Source organism: Dendrobium catenatum, unplaced genomic scaffold (genome assembly GCF_001605985.2).
Source record: "Dendrobium catenatum unplaced genomic scaffold, ASM160598v2 fragScaff_scaffold_29, whole genome shotgun sequence".
NCBI classification, from domain to species: Eukaryota; Viridiplantae; Streptophyta; class Magnoliopsida; order Asparagales; family Orchidaceae; genus Dendrobium; species Dendrobium catenatum.
The window spans coordinates 12,385-37,216 of record NW_021318491.1 but is presented as its reverse complement, the minus strand read 5'-3'; the positions used below and the strand labels follow the sequence as shown (position 1 = coordinate 37,216).

The following is a 24,832-nucleotide window of genomic DNA, read 5'->3' as shown; positions in this document are numbered from 1 at the left end:
TAGAAATCAAATTCAACCAAATCTAGATTTTGAATCAAATGGCAACTAAAAAGACCCAAACCATTACATAAATCATGGCTTCATAAGATAATATCGTCACAAAAAACAGAACTACAATCAATACTAATACCTCACAGCAAGAGAAAATGATATCATCAAATCAAAAGACTTAAAAAAATTTGCTCACATACTCGAAATTCTAAGGTGGAAATCAAAGTCAAGTAAATATGCACCTGAATAAGGAGTTCAAAACTTGTACAGCAGGCTATATTATTGATCTCCAAGCACCAGCGCCTTCACTATTGTATCACTCATTCCATCAGCATGTGGGAAAAAATGACCTCCATCTGGGACCTCATGGTACTGAACCCATGGAAGCTTTTGGCTGATGTAGCGAGAAAGAGATACATTCACAGCTTGATCCTGGGCACCATGCCATAGGTGGACTGAGCCTTTACTATCTGGAAAGGGGTTCTTAAGATCCATAGGGTCAAATTCCCAACTGCAGTAAGCGACTATCAAGTCGCGGTGGAGAGAGTAGAACTCTCCTTGTTGCCTGACCTGTGCCTGATGTTTACCAAGTGTAGCATCAGTTCGTGGTGCTTTTTGATGGCCCACTAAGGCATTGTTTGGGAAGTCTTATTGCTTTTTAAAGCGGCTTTCTAGTATAAAATTTAAAAATTTTGTACTAAAAAGTTGCTTTAAGAAGTATTGAAAAAGCCGTCCCCAACGAAGTCTAAGGCTTCATTTGGGATGGCTTTCTTACTGCTTCTAAGGCTTCTTAAAGCAGCTTCCTTGGAAGCTGCTTCCTTGGAAGCTGCTTAATTTTTTTTTACTAGAAAGCTGCTTTAAAAAGCATCGCGGTGGAGAGAGTAGAACTCTCCTTGTTGCCTGACCTGTGCCTGATGTTTACCAAGTGGAGCATCAGTTCGTGGTGCTTTTTGATGGCCCACCAAGGTTTCGTTTGGGACAGCTTTCTTCTTTCTTCTTAAAGCAGCTTTCTAGTACAAAAATTTTAATTTTTGTACTAAAAAGCTGTTTTAAGAAGCAGTAAGAAAGCTGTCCCAAACGAAGCCTAAGACTTCGTTTAGTATGACTTTCATATTGCTCCTTAAAAAAGCTTCCTAATAAAAAAAATTAATTTTTGTACTTAAAAGCTGCTTTAAGAAGCAGTAAAAAAGCCGTCCCAAACGAAGCATGAAGATTCACTTTAATAGCAAAAATAATGAAGATAAAATGTTGGCCAAGTAAAAACTACATGATAATTACAAAAAATAAAAGTATCAAGCGTACAAATTATAATCTATAGTTTTAAGTATAATACAAGAGATGATGATAACTCTATTTATAGATAAAAGGACACTGAAACAGATTACAGCTATTTACATCTGTAACTTACCGATCCCAATGACTGGATGCAATTTTTCATAAAGCATCTATATAAAATGGCTACAAATTCTTGAAATAAGGTTAATGATGATGACAGAAAATTACTGTAAATCTAATCATCTTTTAAGGACACATCATTTAAGTTAATGGATGCAATTGAATTGTTTCCAGAAGTAACCATCTCTGCAACTATGATACACTCTTCTATGCTAAAATACTTCAAATCAAATTCACAAATGATACTTAAAATATTATAAATCAAAATCACAAATGATACTTTAAGGTAAAATGAATAAACGTAGATATGTTTAAGAAGAATTTCAGAAAGGAAAATGTATATCTTAAATCTTAATAGTTTGCTGGCAACTTCCCCCCCTCCAAAATATCAAAGCCATGCATATAGAACTAAAACTTGTGCAATTATCCCTTGTAAAATATAAAAAAAGTATAAGCAAACACAAAACAAGGTTTTTCCTTAAAAGTAAGATGAATCGATACCTGCTTTAGTTCTAAGTAAAACAAAAGTTAATTGGTTTAAAGGTTTTAGAGGAACTTATTACAATCATAAACAAGGACACATTTGGCGGGGATTTTGTGTCTTACAAGCAACTGTGATTAGACTTTGTTCATATATGACATAAATAACAGTTATTAATGCCTGTCACAACACTCGAATAAAGTACCAAAATTTTCAAGACCAGTTTGATAACTATATTCCGTATATTTCTCTTTTATTCTCTTTATAAATTAAAGTATGTCTCATTGCTGCCTTATGCCTAACCCGTGCTTAATTTTTCCCAAAGTAGAGAATAAACGATACTGTTTTTTATGGCCCTATGAAGGTTCACTTAACAATTGTAAATGGCAACGAAGTAAATATTCAAGATAGAACAAAGCTATTATGAAAATTATACAAGTTACCCCCGCTTATTTTTGGTAGAGTTAATGGGAAAATAATAATTCTATTTAGGGCTCATTTGGTTCATTGAACACAAAAAGATGATTTAGAAATTAATGATTATATTATCATGTTGACCTCACATACAATCCAAAAAATCGGTGCGAGCAAAGGCGACAAGAATGGCATTCAAATGATGCGATGTTGCATGTGTAATAAGTTCAAAATACCTCACAGCAACCACCTAACGTAATGTCACACGTAGCAGGTTTGAAATGCCTCGACCGCAACTCGAATAATTCAAATATCGTCTATTGGAGAAATAGGTCTAATGCATTCAGGATACTGAATTTACCAATGAAGAACTGCTCGCATGCAACTCGATCAAGCAATGGCGAATGTGATGCGGGGTACGCGACGTCATGCAAAATTGCCCAAACAATCTCTAACCATGAAACAGATTGCATTGTTGTGTCCAGGATATCAAATTTACTAAAAAGGAACTTGGGGTGTAAGTGACCCGAGCCAGCTCGAACTCAACTTGATAAAGAGCTCACGAGTCGATCTTATCAAATTTCGAGCTCGAGCTTGCATATTAAACGAGCTCAAGTTCAAGTTCGAGCTTAATAGGACTCAGCTTGTCGGCTCGCGATCTGACTCGATTATACTAATATTAAAAATAATAATTAAAAACTATATTATTTAAAAAATCAGCTATTTTTTGAAATACAGCTAAAAAGCCTCAAAGTACTAATTGCATTTAATGCATTAAAAGCAAACTGCAGCTTTAGTTCGGCTTTTAAAAAATATATTATTAGTTTTTTTTTTTAACCCACTCCTCTCTTCTCCCAAAAAAAGCTTCTTCAACATCTCCTCGAATAGGCTACTGCACGAGTTCGACTTAACTCTGACGACCATAGTACTCACTTCCTCATTTTCTCCGGGAAGGAAAGCACACGGGTTGGATGTCCTAATCTCCTTCTATGGCGAACCTCATGAATGGAGCTCAAGCACGCTATAACTCCAACGACCAGGCTTCCAGACTTCTTTCTCTGGTAAAACAAGCTCACGATTCGAGCTTACCATATGAGCTTAACACGAGCTCGAGCTCGAGTTTGAGCTTGTCTCTCAATTGACGAGCCGAGCTCAAGTTAGCCCAAACTCGAGCTCGGCTAGACTTGTTTACACCACTAAGAGAAACCTTTTGCAAATGATTCCAGCGACCGCGACCAAAAACAATGAATTACAAACATAATGTTATGCGAAGCTGCTCAAATGTCATCCGATTGCAAAACGGACTACGTCGTTCTATCCAGAACATCAAATTTATCCAAGAAGAATTGCTCTTATGAAATTTGGCATATCATGATAAAGAAATGGATTACATGTGCAATATTACACAAAATTGCTCGAACAAACTCCATTCTCAAAACAGGCTTTCTCATTGCGTCTCCAACAGGAAAAATACCTAGAAATGACACCCACATTTCATGGGCTATTACATGATGAAAAAACACAAATTCACTCACACACGAGATGATAGCATGTAAACCGAGATGCACACGAAAAATGAAAAATCATACAAGAATCATACAAGGGTCAATTCACATTTCTTTTTCATATTATTTTTAATTAAATTTTAATATATATCCTATCAACATCCTGATCAAATAGGCTGCTATTCAGTGACGAATCATATCACACATACCTTCACCCGACTGACTGCACACAAAAATAATAAATAAAAAAATTTAATAAGCCTTCATTTTCTCTCTTCACGCACAAGAACAAACACCAAACCCTCCCCTATTGAAAACACATGGCATGCTTCTCTGTCGCGACTCTTTTCTCTCTCAAAAATTGAATATATATATATATATATATATATAGTAAGAAAAGAATAAAAACAAGAGAAAAATGTTTGTGTTTCTCCTTCGCCTCATAATTTGTCACCACTGCCTCACATGTGCCTAAGTATAACACTCACAAAACTCAAAATCCCGTTAGAGATGGGGCGTGTCCCGATGTGCATACCTTGCATGCGCTTTTTCGTAGCACGATGAGGAAACTCATGCGCGACGTTCGTGACATGATGGGTAAGCCCGATATGTGCTTTCCTTAGTGTGGTGGGGAAATTTTATGTGCCTATAAGCATTTTTATTAACGTGGCGAAAAATTTGCATGTCTTTAAATAAGTGCCTGAATATCTCATGTGTTTCTCATAAGAGTGTTGGGTAGAAGATCTCAACTACGGTGTCACACAACATTGACTATCCCGCTTTTGATATGTGTGGTGCATAGATCGTAGTACTCCCTATGATGCCCCCCTATGGGGGGATGCTGCCAAATTTTTCATTGAAAGTGTACTTAAATTAAAATGATAAAAAATATATATAACAAGCCTTTAATCCACTACGTAAGGTTGGCTATATGAATCTTTTTTCAAGATTGCGTCCTATTAAAAGTCAAAATCACATTTAAATCTAATAAAAATGTCATTTTTTATACTTTCTAACCAAGTCTTTTTAAATCTACCTCCACCTTTTTTAACATATGCCGGATTTAATACATCTCTACTAAAAGGGTCATCAGAAGGCATACAAATAAATTAAAAACATGCGAACATATTACACAAATACATCAAAATTCATACAAGTGTATCACATGAGCACATTAAAAAGCGTGCAAATTAAAAGCATGATTTTGTACTATGCATGTAAACTAAAAAGCCAACAAGTGCATCATACAAACACATCAAAGAGTGTGCACGTTATCTAAAAAGAAATTTTAATTACTCGCAAGTGCTTTGACAAACATGCTAATCATTCACACACAAAATTCTAAGCAAAAAGTGAATTAAATTAAAATTACCCCTTTTTAATTTAATCATTGGAATGTATTCCAACTGATGTATCGAACTCATAAACCAAAAGTCCGAAATTGCTACATAGATTAAGCATAAACTTAAATTTCAAGTCCAATCCTCCTCCTTAAAAAGACTAGAGTTGACATAACATGAATTTATAAATGAATATATAGCCGTGAAATCTGCAAAGATATTTGTCTTACATTCACATTCGGCCTTCAAAGCTTCTTTGAAAAACATTCATCATAAAAATGCAAGCTAGCTTTTGGCTTCAACATTTATATAATAGTTCACGAGATCAATAGTTGGCCCCATTCTTTTGTTAGTGGAAAAACATAGTTTACAAGTTTTAAATAACAAAATATGATCTTTTTAAAACCTCAATGATTGTTGTTTTGAAAGTGAATCTCAACCGAAGGAAATTATATCATTTTAAATGCTCCTAAACTCTGATAAAATACATATATTCTTAAACGACTTCAATGTCTCATTGATGGAGCTTGTGTTAAAAGTGAATGTCAACCTGTGGAGGCCAATTTTAAAATTTATTATAATTTTTAACATTCAATGTCAAAATTTAATATTTTAAATGAAATTAATTACTTATAACTTAAAACAAAATTCAAATCTCCGCAACTATTTAACAAGTGTGATGGATTCAAAAATAACTTTAACTCACAAATAGAAAATATCTTGTCGAGAATTTCACTAAGATTCAATCTTAAATAAATTTTTCGCCAGTAAGGACGTAGCATGTGTCCTTGAGCTGGTTTGGCCTAATGGCCTCATAGGATCGGTAATTTAGCCCAAATGGCTCCACATGTTAAATGGTTATGAACGAGGCCCTCTAACCAGGTGGTTTTATCACAGATAAGCGCCGCTATATTACAATCATGATCAAAGCACATATGTTCACCAATGATTAGCACCCTTAAGTAATGAAGTATAGGGTAAAGTTGACAAGGCATAAAGCTCTTTGTTAGCTAAGGAGAACTTGAATTTATTCCATAGACAAACATCAAACCAATGTCTACAAGGTACCCTTAGACAAAACAACCTATGCTTGTAAAAATGACCATTCAGTTGGATTAGATCGATTACGTCCTCTAACTAAGCATACTAGGGAACACGACAATTTGGGACTATTGAACTATATGAACATGATTGAGTTCATCGTCATTTCCCTCCGCCATCCATTTTAAGTAAAATGTGATAAATTTGTGATCTTAAATATATAAAACTATAACTAATATGCGTTGGATATATAGTGCCTATTTAATGCCGGTGAAATATCTAAATAGTATCTTATGTCTGACTTAATATGCCTTTTAAAAATATCACCTGAAACTTAATCAGTCAAAATACTCCGCCAATCATGTATCAAGGTCGGGGCATGAGTGTTTTGGAGCCCACATTTCAATTACTTTGTATGTGTATAAAACAATCACTTTTTAAGGGTTTTGAAGGTAAAGAGTTTAAATCCAATATTAAATATTGATATCTATCTACATCCAACCATGACAAGGTCCAGTAAATTTCTCAGTTATTCAAAATATGATTTTGTAACATCAAGCAAACAAATGATCCCTTATTGACAACTAACATCAACGAGAAGAAAGAAAAAGTCCATCCCTAATTAAGCAATGTAACTACACATAAATCATCCATAAAAAATGACTACAACTATTGATAGCTTAAGAAATCTACTTCAAATCAAACCTTAACTTTGAATGAAGGATCCGGAGAGTTATGGTAGTGGATCTTGATGCAGAATTTATTACAAGAATTCCATTTGATGAAAACTTCCTAGCTTCATTGACATCAAAATTTATTTATTAATTTGGGAATTTGATTTGAATTTTAATTTTTTTGAGATTAGATTTACGTTCATTTTGAATTATCTTATTTGTGTAATCCTGCTTCCATATTTTGATCAACATAATGATTTAAAAATTAGTTTCTCCTCTTATCTTCTTTCTTCTCCTCTATCAATTCTATCTCCTAACACAAGTTCCTCTCCTTGCTACCTTGATGATATAGTATCAAAGTCCAATGATTCTCACACGCATACTGTTAAACATCAGCATATTAATTTGGATCCGAAAATTATACAGTCAAAATACGTAGAATGGGCTACAAACAAGACGGAACAACCAACAATTACAAAATTCTACCAAAGATAAGGAAGAAACATATGCCACATGACAACAATATTGTTTTGGCAACGTAAATAATATGAGTCCACATGTGTAACAAAGCATTAGTCTAGTATTTTCTTTTAGTTGTAATGAGTAGACCGGGTCTGTAGTAACTTGTTGGTCTACCTAAATATTATAAATACCTCTCTACTTATAAACAAAACAATTTTGAAATAGAATTTGTTGTTTCCACCTTTCTTCTCATATCTCTTCTCTTTCTTTGGGAGTTCACACATACTCTAGAGGTGCCTAATCTTCTTGATCCTTCAAGAAGCTTAACAAATGGTGCTTACGTTGCACTAAACTCACATCCCCACCTCCTCTTCCTGCCGTTCAGCAGTCTCCACCAGTCATCCACAAGCAGCCCTCATTTGCAGCTCTCTTCGACAGATTTCAGCCACAAGAACATGTCTTTGCCGATCTCATTCAGCCACAGCAGGTCTTCCCTGATCGCAGGATTCCAACTGCACTGAGGAAGCCCTCACCTAGGACTCCCTTCTCCGCATGATTCAACCACAGGTTTCAGGACAGCTTCAAGAACTACTGCCAGCAGCTATATCCAGTCCAAAAAAACTGTTCTTCTTCCACTCCAACAGCAACAGCATCAACCTGCTGTTCTTCTTCCACTCCACGGGTCAGCCTTCAAACGCAGCCTTCCTCCACAGAAATCAGCTGCTAGAACTTCTACACATAGCCATCTCTTCTCTAAACTTCAAGAACTGCTGCCAGCAGCTACATCCAGTCCAAAAAACTGTTGTTCGTCTTTCACCTTTTGTAGCCGCTGTTTTCAATACTGATGCAATCAAAAATTTGGAAGAGAGCCCCAAATTTTTTATCACAAATGAAACTCTTCCTATAACTTAAAAGATACACAAAATACTTCAAAAGAGAACAAAATTACATAAAGACAAACTGACGACACTTGCACAAAATAAACTACAACTTTAATATTATAAAACGACTCCTTACAAACGACGCTTACAAACGATTCAAACAAACTTATATAAAAAACCTAAACTTGCTTTTCATCCTTAGAGAAGAAAGATACAAAGTGGCGTCGAACTTGCGGAGAGAAGAAAGAGGTAAGAGGCCGAGATGAAGGAGGAGCAGCTCGCAAGCTTTCCTAGAAGAGGAGTAGAAGAAGTGGACAAAGCTCTCAAGCTTTTCCAAAAAACCTCTCAGGTTTTTATTCCAAAAATCATAATTTTTCAGCTCCTTTTTTTTATGCCAAAACACCTCCATTTTTATAGGCAAAAGAAGGCAGCTAAACAGCCCCTAAAAGTATTAATTAAACCTATTAAATTATGGGAACTAGAAGGCCAAAAGACACCCAATGAAAGGCCAAAAGTCTCCAAAACTGCAGTAGGAATTCTGCACAGAAAACAGAGATGCAACCATTGAAATCTCCACTCAACAGCCACCAAACAGCCTATCAGATTTAGGGAAATAAAAGGCCAACAGTCACAACACAGCAGCCTCTAAACGGTTCAGCAAAACAGAGAAAAGATGCCACGGGAACCAAGCAGAAAAAGCCACGGAACCGAGCAGCCAGCCACGGGAATCCAAGGGGCAAGGCACGGGGACCAATCAGCAGCCGTGGGAACCAAAGGGCAAGGCACGGGAGAATCAGCCAGCACAGGAAAACGAAAAGACAAAGGGGAGGAAAAGGGGCAAAGTCCACTACAGAATAAATTCAAGACTTAATAGCAAACATTTTTAGATTAATGAGCTAGGAAGAACAATTAATCCCCAATCATTGAGCTAAAACTTTAGCTCAAGCATTTATGAGCTAACACCAAGTAGAATTTCAGCATTTTGAGCTCAAAACCAAGAAAACAAGTCTCACCAGAGAACACCAGAAGCCCAAGGGTCAAAACAAATCTTCATCTTGTTTTGACCCCCCCCCCCTCCTACATCAGACTCCCCTTCTTGAAAAACTCATCTCCCGATGAGTTATCTTTTGATTTGATCCGAGGAGACGGTGGGAGTGCATCTAACTCTTGAATTTTAGCCTCAAATTTCTTCAGGATTTCTTCTTTCTCTTTCTCGAATTGGTCTTGAAGATATTTCTTCCTTTTCCCGTATTTCTCATCACATAAGAACATGTGATATTGAAGTTTGTACAATTCGTTTTGAAGCGGATCTGTTGGAATCCATCTGTCCATCGAAAGAGGGACTTCAGGATCGTTTGGCTTGCATTCATTTTTTACTGAATCGTTCTTTTTGTCTTTTTCCATTTTTTTGATAAAAACTCAAAAAGAAATTTAGACTCAAAGAAAGAAAGCTCAACTTAAAGAAACCTAGACTTTCATGACACACACAACAACTACTATGACTCACCAAAACATACAACCTGGCTCTGATACCAAATTTGATGCAATCAAAAATTTGGGAGAGGGCCCCAAATTTTTTATTACAAATGAAACTCTTTCTATAACTTAAAAGATACACAAAATACTTTAAAAGAGAACAAAATTACATAAGACAAATTGACGACACTTGCACAAAATAAACTACAACTTTAATATTATAAAACGACTCCTTACAAACGACGCTTACAAACGATTCAAACAAACTTATATAAAAACTTAAACTTGCTTTTCCTCCTTCGAGAAGAAAGATACAGGTGGCGTCGAACTTGCGGAGAGAAGAAAGATGTAAGAGGTCGAGACGAAGGAGGAGAAGCTCGCAAGCTTTCCTAGAAGAGTAGAAGAAGTGGACAAAACTCTCAAGCTTTTCCAAAAAAACCTCTCAGGTTTTTATTCCAAAAAACATAATTTTTCACCTCCTTTTTTTTATGCCAAAACACCTCCATTTTTATAGGCAAATGAAGGCAGCTAAATAGCCCCTAAAAGTATTAATTAAACCTATTAACTTATGGGAACTATAAGGCCAAAAGACACCCAATGAAAGGCCAAAAGTCTCCAAAAACTACAGTAGGAATTCTGCACAGAAAACAGAGATGCAGCCATTGAAATCTCCACTCAACAGCCACCAAACAGCCTATCAGATTTAGGGAAATAAAAGGCCAACAGTCACAACACAGAAGCCTCTAAACGGTTCAGCAAAACATAGAAAAGAAACCACGGGAACCAAGCAGAAAAAGCCACGGAACCGAGCAGCCAACCACGGGAATCCAAGGGCCAAGGCACGGGGACCAAGCAGCAGCCGCGGAAACCAAGCAGCAGCCGCGGGAACCAAAGGGCAAGGCAAGGGAGAATCAGCCAGCATAGGAAAACGAAAAGACAAAGGGGAGGAGAAGGGGCAAACTCCACTACAAAATAAATTCAAGACTGAATAGCAAATAGATTAATGAGCTAGGAAGAGCAATTAATCCCCAATCATTGAGCTAAAACTTTAGCTCAAGCATTTACGAGCTAACACCAAGTAAAATTTCAGCATTTTGAGCTCAAAACTAAGAAACGAAGTCTCACCCAAGAACACCAAAAGCCCAAGGGTCAAAACAAATCTTCATCTTGTTTTGACCCCCCCCCCTGCCTACATCAAATACACACATTCCACCTCCAATACCTCCAAGAACAACCGCTGTTTTCATACCAATTTCTCTGCATGTGAAAGGCCAATTATTCTCATGGCTTGACTTTATCCTTTTCTTACAATAGCGATTTGGTATATCTATGTACGAAGATTTACAGGGGAATCTTTCTAAATTAACTCATCAAAGTTCTATTCTAGAATACCAAACAACATTTGAAAACCTTGCTTTTAAAATCCCTAATTTTGTCTGAACCTACACTCATTAGTTATTTCATATTAGGACTTAAAACAAAAAAAAAAATCGTGAACTTCTTGCCTGACCTACTTCCCCTTGGATACTATGGAATTAGCACATCATTATGAAGCAAAAATTCAAACTATATTTCTATTCCTTCCTCCTCTTCTCGAAAATCATACCCTCATCCTTTCAAAAATACCACACCTAATTATTTACATTCTAGCTTCAATTCAACCACGACATCATCTCCCATTTCTCCTCCCCCCCCCTCTCTCTTCCCTCTTCTATCTCGACCATCTCTAAACCACCAAATCTTCCAATCCAAAAACTTTCACTAATGAAAATTGAATTTTTCCATGAAAAAGTTTTATGTTTTAACAGTGACGCAAAATTTGGCCCCCAACATTGTTGCCCAAATAAATTCTATCTTTTACTCGGCACCAATGACTCGAACTTGGTGGATAACTATTTTCTCTCTTCTATCAATGATGAAAAATCAAATCCTTAACCCGAAATCAATCTTAATGCTTTAGCTAGATAGTTCAACCCTTGTTCTTTTCGATTAACAGGCACAATTAACAATATAATATGTAAATATTAATTGATATTGGTAGTAATCATAATTTCATTCAAGAACACCGCATCACCAAATTATCTCTTCGTCCTCAACCTATTAAACAATTTAACATTTTTGTGGGCAGTGATAACTTACTATCTTGTAATTCTAAATGTCCGCAAGTAAACATTATCATTCAAGGCTATTGAGTCTGTCTAGATCTCTTCATTCTATTCATTCATGGTGCTGATATCGTTCTTGGCAGGCAATGGCTACAATCTTCAAGCCATGTTTTACATGATTATCAAAACCTTACAATGCGCTTCCATAATCAAAATATATAGATTACAGTAACAGGCGAACCCCAATTACAACATGATCCTACTTCCTTTAACCAGCTTCGTGCAATCATTTCCCATTCACCCACCGTTCAACTCTTCACTTTTCAATCACACCTCGTATAACTAGTTTATTTCTCCCATACCAACCAATTGACAGACTACATAGATAAACTCACAACTCTTTTAACCCATTTCCATCTCTAATCTTGTCAAATAATTTCAACATTTATTTCAACTTCCACAAGGCCTACCACCACCTCACACCATTGATCATCGTAGTCGCCTCCTTATCTAAACCTATTAACATCCGGTTTTATAGTTATCCAAATTTCCAAAAAGATGCAATGGAACATTAGTCTCTAAAATGCTTCATGCTGGCATTATTCATCATAGCCATAGCCCTTTTTCTAGTCCAGTTTTACTTGTAAAAAAATGCTATGGCACTAGGCATTTTACGTTGATTACAGAGCCTTTAATGCCCTTATTATTAAAGATAAATTCCCTATACCTATCATAGATGAACTTCTAAATGAACTGCATGGAGCTACTTTCTTTTCTAAACTTGATCTACATTCAGGCTATCACCAAGTGAGAATGCACCATCACAATATTCATAAAACTGTGCTTCAAACTCATGAGGGGCATTACAAATTTTTTGTTATGCCTTTTGTCTAACAAATGCTCCATCGACATTTCAATCATTAATGAATCTAATCTTCTACTCATTTCTTCGTAAATTTGTTATAATCTTCTTTGAAGACATCTTGATATATAGCCCCATTCTCAAACTCCATGTTGATCACCTTACTCTAGTTCTTCAATGCTTACAAACAACTTTTCTAAAACGTAATAAATATCAATTTTGTCAATCTTCAATCATTCAAGGCTTTTGTCTCTGTGGGATGCGTCCAACATGACTCTACTTAAATTATCTCTATAACAAATTAGCCAGTTCCCTCCTCTTTACACCACATGTGATCGTTTTTAGGTTTCGTAGGCTATTACCATTGATTTATATCTCATTATACTTTTAGCTATCAATTTACATCTCATTATACTTCTAGCAGCTCCATTAACCAATATTCTAAAGAAGGATTCCTTCAAATGGAATGACACAACCTCTACTGCTTTTTAAAATCTTAAATTAGCTATGACAATTGCACCGATCTTAGCCTTGATTTCACTAAAACTTCCATTCTTGAAATAGATGCTTCCAACATATGCATTGGTGCAGTTCTTTTACAAAATAATCATCCTATTTTCTTTTTTAGCAAAAAATTAAGCACAAAAATCTCAACATCATTAACTTATCTAAGAGAATTATATGTTATTACTGAAGCTATTTCCAAATGGCGACATTATTTGTTAAGCAATGTTATTCGTACCAATCATCAAAGCTTACATGAACTTGAAACTAATGTAATCCAAACACCAGATCAACGATATTATCTTCGTAAGATTTTAGGATTCAATTTTTCTATCGAATATAAGCCAGGAAAAACAAATATCATCGCCAACTCTTTATCTAGACAACCATAGGACCCTTCGAATTCTCCTTCCTTACTAGCCTTAACAAAAAATTCTCTTTCTCTTATTAAAGACATAAAAAAGAATCACTTCACTCTCCAGATATTCTTCATATTGCCTCTCAGCTTTCTAACGACTAGCTCTCTAATACACTTTATCAATTTTATGACCATATTCTTTATTATAAAGATCGTATTTACCTTTCTAAAGATTCGGCCCTTAAACACCAAATCCTCACAGAAATTCATTTCTCACCTCTTGCGGTTCATCAAGGCATTCTTAAGACAATCAAATGAATTTGAGCTAATTTTTATTGGCCAAGTCTTCTTCAAGATGTTGCTGACTTATTTAGCAAATGTCTTATTTGTCAAGAAATCAAATATTCTACTCTTCCTTTGGCAGGATTTTTATCTCCTCTGCCAATACCTATGGGCTTCATCAATGGTCTACCTAATTCTAAAGGTTATATTGTTATTTTGATAGTCATTGATCGCTTATCCAAGTTTGCTCATTTTGATCCCTTAACATCCAAATATTTTGCTTCTAAAGTTGCTAATCTTTTTGCACACATGATTGTTCACTTACATGATTTTCCCAAAATCATAGTATCCGATTGAGATAGTCGAAGTGCTACCACATTACATTTTAGCTTTTCTTATCACCCACAAACATTGGCCAAATAGAGGTTCTCAATCATTGTTTAGAATAATATCTTCGTGCTTATACATCCTCTACACCTAAGTTATGATCATATTTTCTTTGTTGGGCAGAATTGTGCTATAATACATCCTATTATACAACCATTAAAATGTCTTCTATTTCAAGCTCTTTATGACCGACTTCCCCCTTCCATTCCTTTCTATATTCGTGGAACCTCCAACCTTCCCGCAATTGATACTCATTTAACATATCAGGATACACTCTCCAAACTCTACGACAAAACTTACTACAAGCACAAAATTGAATGAAAAACATGGCCAATCGTAACCGCAGGTATTTGCACTTTTTAGTAGGTGATCTAGTTATAATTAAATTACAACCTCTTTGACAAAATTATGCTATTAACCGTACCCATTCTAAACTTGCTAAGAGATATTTTGGCCCTTTCACAATTCAAGACGTGCTTAGCCCATCAGCCTATAGCCTACAATTACCTCCCGATAGTAAATTTCTTCCAATTTTTTATCTCTCTTCTAAACCTTTTAAAGGTTCCCCTTCATTAACCCCTTCACCACTACCAAATTTCAGTTATAACAACGAACCCCTTCTACCATATGCTATTCTAGCTTCACGCATACAACTCCGTAGTCAATCCCACCGAAAAATCCTGTTACAATGGAAATTTAATTTACCCAATCATGCCAAATGAGAAAAATTTTCAGCACTCTCTTCATCTTTTCTTTCTCTCAACCTTGAGGATAAGATTATCTTCCAAATGGGGGTGTTAAACATCGGCATATTATTTTAGATCCGAAAATTGTACAATCCAAATACATAGAATGGGCTACAAACAAGACAGAACAACCAACAATTATGAAACTCTACCAAAGAATAAGGAATAAACATATGCCACATGATCACAACATTGTTTTGGCAACATAAATAATATGGGTCCACATGTATAATAAAGCACTAGTATAGTATTTTCTTTATTTTTTTTAGGTTAACCGGATCTATAGTAACTTATTGGTCTACCTAAACATTATAAATACATCTCTACTTGTAAACAAAAGGATTATGGAATAAATTTTTTGGTTTCCCCCTTTCTTCTCATCTCTCTTCTCTTTCTTTGAGCGATCGCATCTACTCTAAAGATGCCCAATCTTCTTGATCCTTCCAGAAGCTTAACAGATACTCTACGATTCTCCTCATTTTAATCACGGTTTGACATGATCATGAATTTTCATTCATTCATGCTTTGCATTCCACATGATACCCACAGGCATGAGTAGTTGAGCAATTCTGTCTCCATCACTTGCTTGCTTAATCACTTCCTCCACTTGCCTCAACGTACACTTCTACCTTCAAACAAAGATCGTATGTTATTGATCACAACTCTAACGCCATCCTTCCACAACATGAGGCATCCCCCTGCTATTAATCGAGTTCAATCTCGTTTGCATCAGCGATCATGTTCTATCCTCATCACCCACTAATACTCTTTATGAGACCACATTTAACTTATGATATTGTTGATCATGCATCACTTTTTTCCACCAGCAAGCAACTTACTAGAAAAACACACAGAGAAAGTCACCCAGTCAAACGGCGCTTCCACTCATTTATGTGATCACCAAAGAAAGAATATTTAAAACCACAATTATTACTATTTCTTTATAGATTCATCCTTCATGCATGTGCACATATTTAACAGTCAATCTTCCAGCTTCACCAGAAAAGCACAATCAAAAGTTCAATTGACATACCTGGTACTGCTTTCTAGCCAATATCTTGGGTAAAAGCTCTTTGTCTTTGTCTGACAAGATGTTGGTGCTACCAGCTATCACGCTCAATGGAGGAAACCATTTCTGCGTGTTCCACCAATAAGTTAACGAGGGTGCATAATGAGCAACACGAATTGCCCACTGGTCTTGTGCAAGTCGGCTTCTGTAAGCATCAATAGATAAGTTTTTTGGGAAACTAGGCCACCAGTAGTTAGAACCTGGAGAAACAAGTGCGGCACCTGCAAGCCTGCATTAAAAAAAAAACAGCTATGAATTAGGCTAAAATTTTCATTTATTACCTTTCATAAATTGAAAAAAAAAGAGTAAAATCCAGAAAAGGCGGTATGCAGTCAAACTGAAGGGACATTATCACTTCTTCTAGTTAGGCATGGCAATTAACTGTGAAGACTCCACATGTTGTCCTGGCATTCAAAAGTGTAAACCATGACTTAGCGTCACAACTAACCATAAATAATTTCTCCCCAGGATAAAAAAATGCAAATCAGATAATGGAACAATCAGTTGAATAGCTAGGAAATTTTGATCGAAAAAATTTCCTTCTAAAATCTATAAACCCAGTAACTACAACTGATGTTAAAATCTTAGAAGAAAAATGGCATTCTACAAGTTAACCAATTTCAAAGTAACAAAATTAGAGTAGACACCTAAGAAGCTCTCACTAGGAACAAATGACAAATTAATTAGGTGAACATTTGAATAGCTGCCAATTTGAAGATAGACCTTTGATGATGTATTTCTTCACGATCATCTTCCTTGATCTTTTGAATGCCTCGGATATGAGTGAAATGAAGAATGGAGGACCTTGAGAAGCGAAATAAGGGATTTGAGCTCCATTATAGGAATGTTATAGGAATGTTGGGTGTTATAGGAATGTTGGCGACAAAATTTTGTGAGATCGAATAATGGGAGGAAGAGAGGATCCTATCGGTTAATAGAGATAAGTCAGGGTAAGAGAATAAGCAAAGCCAACTTTCAATTTTTCATTCATTCAATCAATAATTCAAAAAGTAATTATTATAAAGAAATCGTTAAGATAAAACCAAATTAACTTGAATTAAAATCTAAATAGTTCCTAAAATCCTGTCATCTAATTTAAAATAATAAAGATTAAATTGAATAATATTGTGATAAATCCTAAAATAATTCAAAATATTAGAATCTTCTAGAATAAATTTCCTATGCTACATTAGGTCAGTTAAAAAGAATGCCACAAATAGCAAAGATAAGGATGCTTTGGAGATTAAAATAGTTGAGATTTGGAATGCGTTGTACCCTTCTACCATAAAGAGGGTTGTTTAGTGAGAAAAAGTCATCACGGAATCAACAACACCGTGGAGATTGATAACGTATGGGATTGTAAAGATAATTTTTTTCTAACAATATATTTTATTCATTTAAATTTTGTGAAATTATTAAAAATAATTTGTAGCTCCTTATTTCGAAAGACATGCCCTACATAGTAACTATCACTCCCAACCCTATCACTTTAGAAGCAAAACATCATGTTGCTATGGAAAATGACTAAAGCTAGTTATTGTGTGTGTGAAAAATAAATTGTCTCGCTTCACACATCTCATGACATTATGGGCTAAAGTTGTGACACAGTTGTAAGCTTGATCAATTGGAGAAATGGGTGATGTAGAAAATTAAGGTTAGGACTTCTAATATAAAGCTTAGTATGAATACATGTAAAAGAAATTGAGGATTCACATATCATAGACTACCAAAAAATTCACACACTTATGTTCTTTGAATGTAAAGATGCAATACTATAATTATATCCCAACTGAAATAATATGAAAAATTTGGTCAAGATTTTTTTTTTTTTTTGTTAGGTGAGAAGGTGACTGATAAATTGCAAAATATAAGACTCAAACCCATGACCTTGAAGAAAGAACTTTCTCCTTCAATCACTACGGACAATCCTTTAACAAATTCAATGAAGAATTAGAAACACAAATCAATGATCAATTGAATTTAATTCCCACAAATTGATTTCCGGCATGTTATTTTTTAAACAAAATAAAGAGAATTAAACAATTCAATATCAAATTATGTAAATAAAATAAAAAATAAATAGAAATAGCAAAGTAACAACAATTAGACCTTAAGCATGTACAAAGAGATGATTTTCCTAAGAATAAATTAGCTACACTTATATTGCACACAAAAGAATCACATATTCAACTGATATCTGTAAGATTGAAATTTAAAAAAGAATTTTATACAAGAAAGTTGATAATTATATGCCTGAACAATAATTACTCATCCTAAACTAGTAGATAAGGTTGCATAGGATAAATTTAATTTAAATTTGAATTAAATGTAATTGCAATTCAAAATTTTTTAAATCCCATCCATAACCTGTTATACCTGAATCGAACCGGCCAGGTCCAGGCGAGCCTGAGCGAGTGGTTGGTCAAACTCCCTACGCCCCTTCACGTGCTGGCTCGCCCCCTCGCACACGAGCGACCAGAGCGGCTCCCAGTCAAGGTTCTCTTTCTTCAATCGTGTTAATGATGTGATTTCTCCACCGTTTAGAAATCCTCCCACCCCTGTCAATCTCCCTCTCTCCAATTAAACCCAATACGCAACTTAGGTCATCATTCTTACTCCTCTTATCTCCTTCACAACAGCAGCCCCACACTTCCTTCTTCGTTTCTCTCTCCACAACAGCCATCAAAGTCACCCTTCCCTCTTTTCTATCTTCTTCGATCTGTTTTCCTAAATCAACGTTGTCGTTAAGGGTTTCCTTCTTATTTTTCTCTTTCTCTTGAATCAAGTTTGAATCTTTCTCCTCCATCTTTCTCCATTGATCAAAGTCGAGTAAGTGATTATTATTATCATTTTTTTATTATAGTTGTCGTTTGGATGTTTAGTTGGAGTAGTGTGCGTTTAAGATTGATTGGGATATTCTTCATTATGCCTCGATGAACATGCTTAATATTATTTTTGGTTTTGCTTCTTGTAGGATTGTCGCTTTGTGTAGTCAATCGAGCCCTTTCAAGGTTGGAGTTTGCGGCGACCATTGTAAGTAATTGTCATTTATTTTTTGTGTAAACGTATCATTCTTTGTTAGGGATGTAATCCGCGATATTTGTATTATGTTCTTTTATAATTTAATTAGGTTGTGAGATTTATTTCCAATCTTTATGAGCATCGTGAATTCGTGATGTGGGCTCCGAATTTTTAGTCATGCCTTTCGGGTTGACTGATGCCCTTGTTGCTTTTACGGATCTCATAAATAGAGTTTTCATGTTGTGCTTATATCAATTTGTGATAGTAATCATTGATGATATTTTGATCTACTCCAAGAGTGATGAGGAGCATTCCCAAAACCTCCGAGCTACATTAATTATTCTTAAGGAGAATAAGCTTTATGCAAATTCTCGAAGAGTTTTGGCTTCAAGAGGTAGCATTTCTTGGTCACTTTGTTAGTGAAACTATAATTTCAGTTAGGGGTGTCAATTTCAGGTCATGGGTCGGGTTCGGATTGAACCCAAAATTGACTCGGCACTATTCGGGTCAACCCGAACCCGACCCATTTTTGCAAACGGGTCGGTTTTCCGGACTTGAACCCGACCCGATTCGAGTCCAGGTCAACCCGAATGATCCGGTGTCAACAAAAAACTGCTAGTTTTCGGGTCCAAAAACGGGTCAATCTCTGCTTATTGGGTCAAAATGGGTCAACCTCGGGTTGACAGGTCAAAAATGGGTTTTTAGGTTAAAAAATAGGTCAATTTCGGGTCAACGGGTCAACCCGAACCTGAACCCGACCCGATTTTTGAAACGGGTCGAATTACTGAACACAAACCCGACCCGTTTCGGGCAAGGTTTAAAATTGCGTAACTGCGCCTCGATGCGGTTTTCGTCCGTGAGGCGAGGCGTAAGCCTCGAGGCGGTCTGAGGTGTAAGCCTCACGAACACAGAATTGCGTAAATGAAAAATTAAGGGTTTTAGCAGGAAAATAATAGCAATAGTGGAAAATAAGAAAGTAGATGCAATAAAATTATGTCCCAAAGTACAAAATCACAAAATATTAGTTTAACAAAACTCCCAAAATACAAAAAACATATAAAATGAAATCATATCCCATCACTAAATGGGTCTTCAAGTGAATCTTCTTCTCCAATTGTATCTATGAATGCCATGTCATCTTCATCTTCAACATGACTCACTTTTCTCTTCCCTGTTCATTAAGATAAAAGATCATTATCATGTATTCATGTTCATTGCTCACTTGACATAAATATAATGTAATAGCATATAAGAAGTTGTGTGGAATACCTTTACTTGATTGTTGTGCTGCTGAGCTAGTGGATGTGCCAACTACAGTACTAGTGGATGTGTCAACTTGATCTGCTTCTCCCCTCAAGACATCCACACTTAGATCTTCTAACTGTAAGTCTGATAATGGCAAATCTGTCTCATCATCTATGAATCACTCATTATCAGACGACACATCATCACACACTAATGGGTCCTCATCATCCTTCAACCCCTTATTCCTCGACCTCCTCTCTCTCAACCTCTTGTTGTGCATAATATATACAAAAGTAGACTAACATAAAAAATAAGCATGAATATGAAGAAGTAGACTAACACTAACAACTATTACTAAAGATGATGAATAGAATAATATGCTGGACTGCCGGGGGTCCAAGGGGGCGCTGCCCCCTAGCGGGGTTCGACCGAGCATATACCTAGCTGTACCGAGCAAATACCTAGCTGTACTGAGCAAATACCTAGCTGTACCGAGCAAATACCTACCTGTACTGAGCAAATACCTAGTTGAACCGAGCATATACCTAGCGGTACCGAGCAAGTGGGTCTTTGGAAGGGTAAGTGGGTATAAGGAAAACCATTTGGATGAGGCGTACGCCTCACCCATAATTGCGCAATTGAGGCGCGCCTCACACAGGGTGAGGCGTACGCCTCAATCAGTGTCGAAATTGCGTGCGCCTTGAGGCGCTTTTAGACAGAATTGCGCAGAGGCGCGCCTCAAGGCGCGCCTCTTATTGCGCAATTTTAAACAGAGGTTTTGGGTTCGGGTCAACCCAAACCCGAAATTTTTAGGTCATATCCAATATTGACACCCCTAATTTCAGTGGATCCTGCCAAGGTTAAAGTTGTAATATATTGGCCAAGGCCAAGCACCGTCACCAAGATTCGCAGTTTTCTTGGCCTAACTGGTTATTATAGATGCTTCATGGAAGGCTTCTCGAGTATTGCAACTCCACTGACTAGGAAGACCCAGAAGTCCGTCAAGTTCATATGATCTAATGCATGTAAACAGAGTTTTCCTCAAGAGTTATTTGGTGTTTTCTTCCATCCTCACCATTCCTTCTGGTACTGATAGATTTCATATCTACAATGTCGCTTCACCAAGGCTTAAGTTATGTCTTAATGCAACATGGTAAAGTGGAAGCTTATGCGTCCAGGCAGCTTAAGGTGCATGAGAAGCATTACCCTACACAGAACTTGGAGTTAGCTGCGGTCATTTTTGCGCTAAAGATCTGGAGGCATTACCTTTATGACATTCATTGTGAGGTTTCCCCTAATTATAAGAGCTTGAAATACATCTTTACACAGAAGGAGTTGAACTTAAGACAAAGGTGATGGCTTGAGTTGATAAAGGATTATGATTTGAATATTCAATATCATTCGGGTAAAGCTAATGTGGTGGCAGATGTTTTAAGCAGGAAGTCTTCATCTTATGCAGCATGAATGATCACTCAGGAGCTACAATTAATGCATGAAATGAAGCAATTTCAGCTTGAGATAGTACCAATGGGAAGCAACTCTATTATTTATTGCATGTGCATTCAACCGACGATTGTGGATCGGATTCATGAAGCTCAGATGGAAGACATGAGCTGATGCAGATTAAATATCAAGTTCATAATGGATTGAAGCAAGATTTCACAATTGATCATATGGGCCTTTTAAAATTTAAAGATAGGTTATGTGTTCCAAACAACGTCAAACTGAAGCAAGAGATACTTCGGGAGGAGCACACCACTCTGTATTCAGTTCACCCTGAGAGAATGAAAATGTATCAAGATCTCAGGAAGCTATTCTAGTGGTTGGTATAAAGAATGACGTAGCTGAGTTTGTAGCCAAGTGTTTGACATGACAGATGGTCAAAGTAGAACATCAAAGGCCTGGTGGTCAATTGAAACCTCTTCATATTCTAAAATGGAAATACAAGGATATTGCAATGGACTTTATAGTTGGCGTATGATGCACCGACACGCATCTTAAAGAGGGTATGCAGTGTCAGACACGTGTCGGACACGGACACGCGTTGGACACGGCATGGACACGTGTCCGACACAGCATTGGAGTGTCGGAATTTAAAACATTAAAATTTAAATCGGACACGCGTGTCCGGTTATTAAATGATAAAATCGTCCATTCTATTTAGCCTTTCCGCGAACGAGAAGCCCTATTTTTCTGATCCACGAAAGAAATCTTCTAGGGCGGACTGGGAGAGCTCACAGTCGACGCCAAACGGAGCCCGTTGCCTTCGCCTCCCGTTCCTTCGTCATTTTTGCTCGGCCAAGCAGAGCTCGTCTTTCCCATTCCTTCGTTCTAGCGTTATTTCTACTGTCATTCGAGGCAAAGTTTGCAATCAATGCCAAAAAGAGCACCTTCTGCGTGCAAGAGAGCCAAGAACTGTAAGTGGATTTCATCATTTCTTCTCTTCATTGTTGAAAAAACTGATGTACATGCTCGGTACCGCTCGGAATCGCTTGGTACATGCTCGGTACCGCTCAGTAAATGCTCGGTACTTCTCAGTACATGCTCGGTACTGGTAGGTTACTGCTCGGTACTGGTAGGTACATGCTCGGTACTGCTAGGTACATGCTCGGTATTGGTAGGTACATGCTCGGTACTGGTAGGTTATTGCTCGGTACTGGTAGGTACATGCTCAGTACTACAAGATCGAACCCCGCCAGGGGGCAGCGCACCCTTGGACCCCCGGCAAACCGGTATATTGTTTATTCATGTTGTGATTTTTTTATTTCACTTCATATCATTTTAATTTGATGTATTCATATGCATGATTGGTTTGTTAGCAAAATGAGCTCGGCTGCTGGCGAGAGTGGATTAAATGAAGGTTCAAAAGAGTCATCTGTAGAAACTGATAAGTTTGGCCGAAGAAGAGCACGTGAGAGGGGGAGAAAGTTACCCTCACAGTGAGCTCCCGTTGATGCTTCCGATCAAATATGGTAACTTCCGATCCAGCAAGCAGGGACGGCGTCGGAGGAGGAGCGACGGGTTCGGTTAGGTAAGATCGACACTCTCTCTTTCTCTATATCTCTCTCTCTCTCTCTCTCTCTCTCTCTCTCTCTCTCTCTGGATCGAAGGCTAGAGCAAGAGAATCGGGACAGACAGAGGTCGAAAGGGGCTAACAGAATCGGACGGCTTTGGAGATCAGAGGAGATCGATGGGATGTCTGGAGGTCGGAGCAGGTGTCGGCTAGGGCAGTCGACGGGATTTGGTCGGAGAGGAAGAAGGCCGAGACTTGAGTGCAGGAAGGAAGAACCAAAGCTGGGGTCGTGAGTGTAGAGCGGCTTCATTCCACAGTCGTATTTAACAACTCAAGTAAAAGAGTCGTTCTCTACGAGCGGAAATGGGCTGCTGACATCGCGCAGATTGCAGAGGTATGGGAGTGACTGTAGAAGCGACGAGAGCAGCGATTCGGGGTGGATTTGGCTACAGGTAATGATTTCAAGTGTATATTTTTTAATTTCATTTTGTCCGTTTCTTTTGGCATGCTCACAGGTCAACATGTTAGTAGTAAAAAAATAAATGATATCTAAGTTAAGCATTGCATAATGACATTAGGATGCTGTGTGGTAAAATTATGAAAGATAAATATATGAATGATTATATTAAAGGGATGGTTGGAATAGAATATATTTAAAAAATAATGGTTGAAAGTAGATTTAGGTGATTTAAAAGTATAAAATGAACAGAAAATAAATTTATTAGACTAACAAATAAAATTAAGATTGAAGGATTTGGATGACAAATAATACACATTAAGTACCATAGGTAGTTTTTGTTTAAAAAGATTAGTGAAGAATAAGTTTAACACTTCTTGCAACACTCAATAGGAATAAATTGTAATACTCTCAAAAATATTTAAAATAATGTAAGCTTCAACTTCCTCTAAATGTTAGCTTATTTTTATATACATTCCACTTAATTCCAAGCATTTTTGACATATAGAAGTATAACTAATTGCTGGTTGTGCGGAAGAGTGGTGGAAACTGATATAGGCTAAGTTGATGTAACTGGTTACTCTTTAGATTGAAGAAAAAAAAAGGTTAAGGGAAAGTGAAGAAAGGAGACTTAGGAGAAGAGAGGTCACATTGGGGTGAATGAAGAAAAACTTCTTTGAGGTAAACTTATAAGATTTTCATATAAATTATTATATGTTATTTGAATGCAGATTTCAATGATCAACAATTATGATTTAGATTGTATATAAGAGGAAAGGAGGAAAGGGTACTTTAGGAGAACGAATTGACCCGACTTCCCTAGAGAACGAGGTGAGATACTCAAACAAGATTATAAGAATTAGTAAATGTTTTATTATTGCACTTCTTCTTGATTATGTTTATGATCACATGTATTCTAGTTGATTTTGGTTATTTTGTATGAATATGGTTGTATATGTATGAAATTGTTTATGTAAAGGGTAATCTTTAGCAATGTTAATAATTTCGTAAGCATAAAAGGGTAAATATTCATAAACTAGTGAATGAGCAAAAAGCGCAACTAAAGTGCAACTAAAGCACAGCTAAAGCGCAACTATGTCATCAAAAGCATATATCATTAGGG

The 24,832-nt window shown here is 36.6% G+C and overlaps 1 protein-coding gene across 1 annotated transcript; it reads right to left on the bottom strand.

Annotated features, from left to right (window-relative positions):
• Positions 1–20,867, bottom strand: LOC110097246. Its single transcript, XM_020823511.2, has 3 exons — positions 20,785–20,867; positions 15,938–16,202; positions 1–567 (listed from the first exon to the last, which is right to left on the bottom strand). Exons 1-3 carry the CDS (start codon positions 20,865–20,867, stop codon positions 271–273), a joined length of 645 nt encoding a protein of 214 aa, XP_020679170.2. The 3' UTR covers positions 1–270.
• Between the last annotated feature and the right edge of the window lie 3,965 nt (positions 20,868–24,832).

Coding starts and splice junctions, on each gene's coding strand:
- LOC110097246 (XM_020823511.2), bottom strand. CDS start 20,867: ATGGGTGAGGCGTACGCCTCATCCAAATGGTTTTCCTTATACCCACTT. Junction 16,203..20,784: donor CACTTGCTCGGTACCGCTAG/GTATATGCTCGG, acceptor TTTTTAATGCAG/GCTTGCAGGTGCCGCACTTG. Junction 568..15,937: donor TGGCTAGAAAGCAGTACCAG/GTATGTCAATTG, acceptor GGTAAACATCAG/GCACAGGTCAGGCAACAAGG.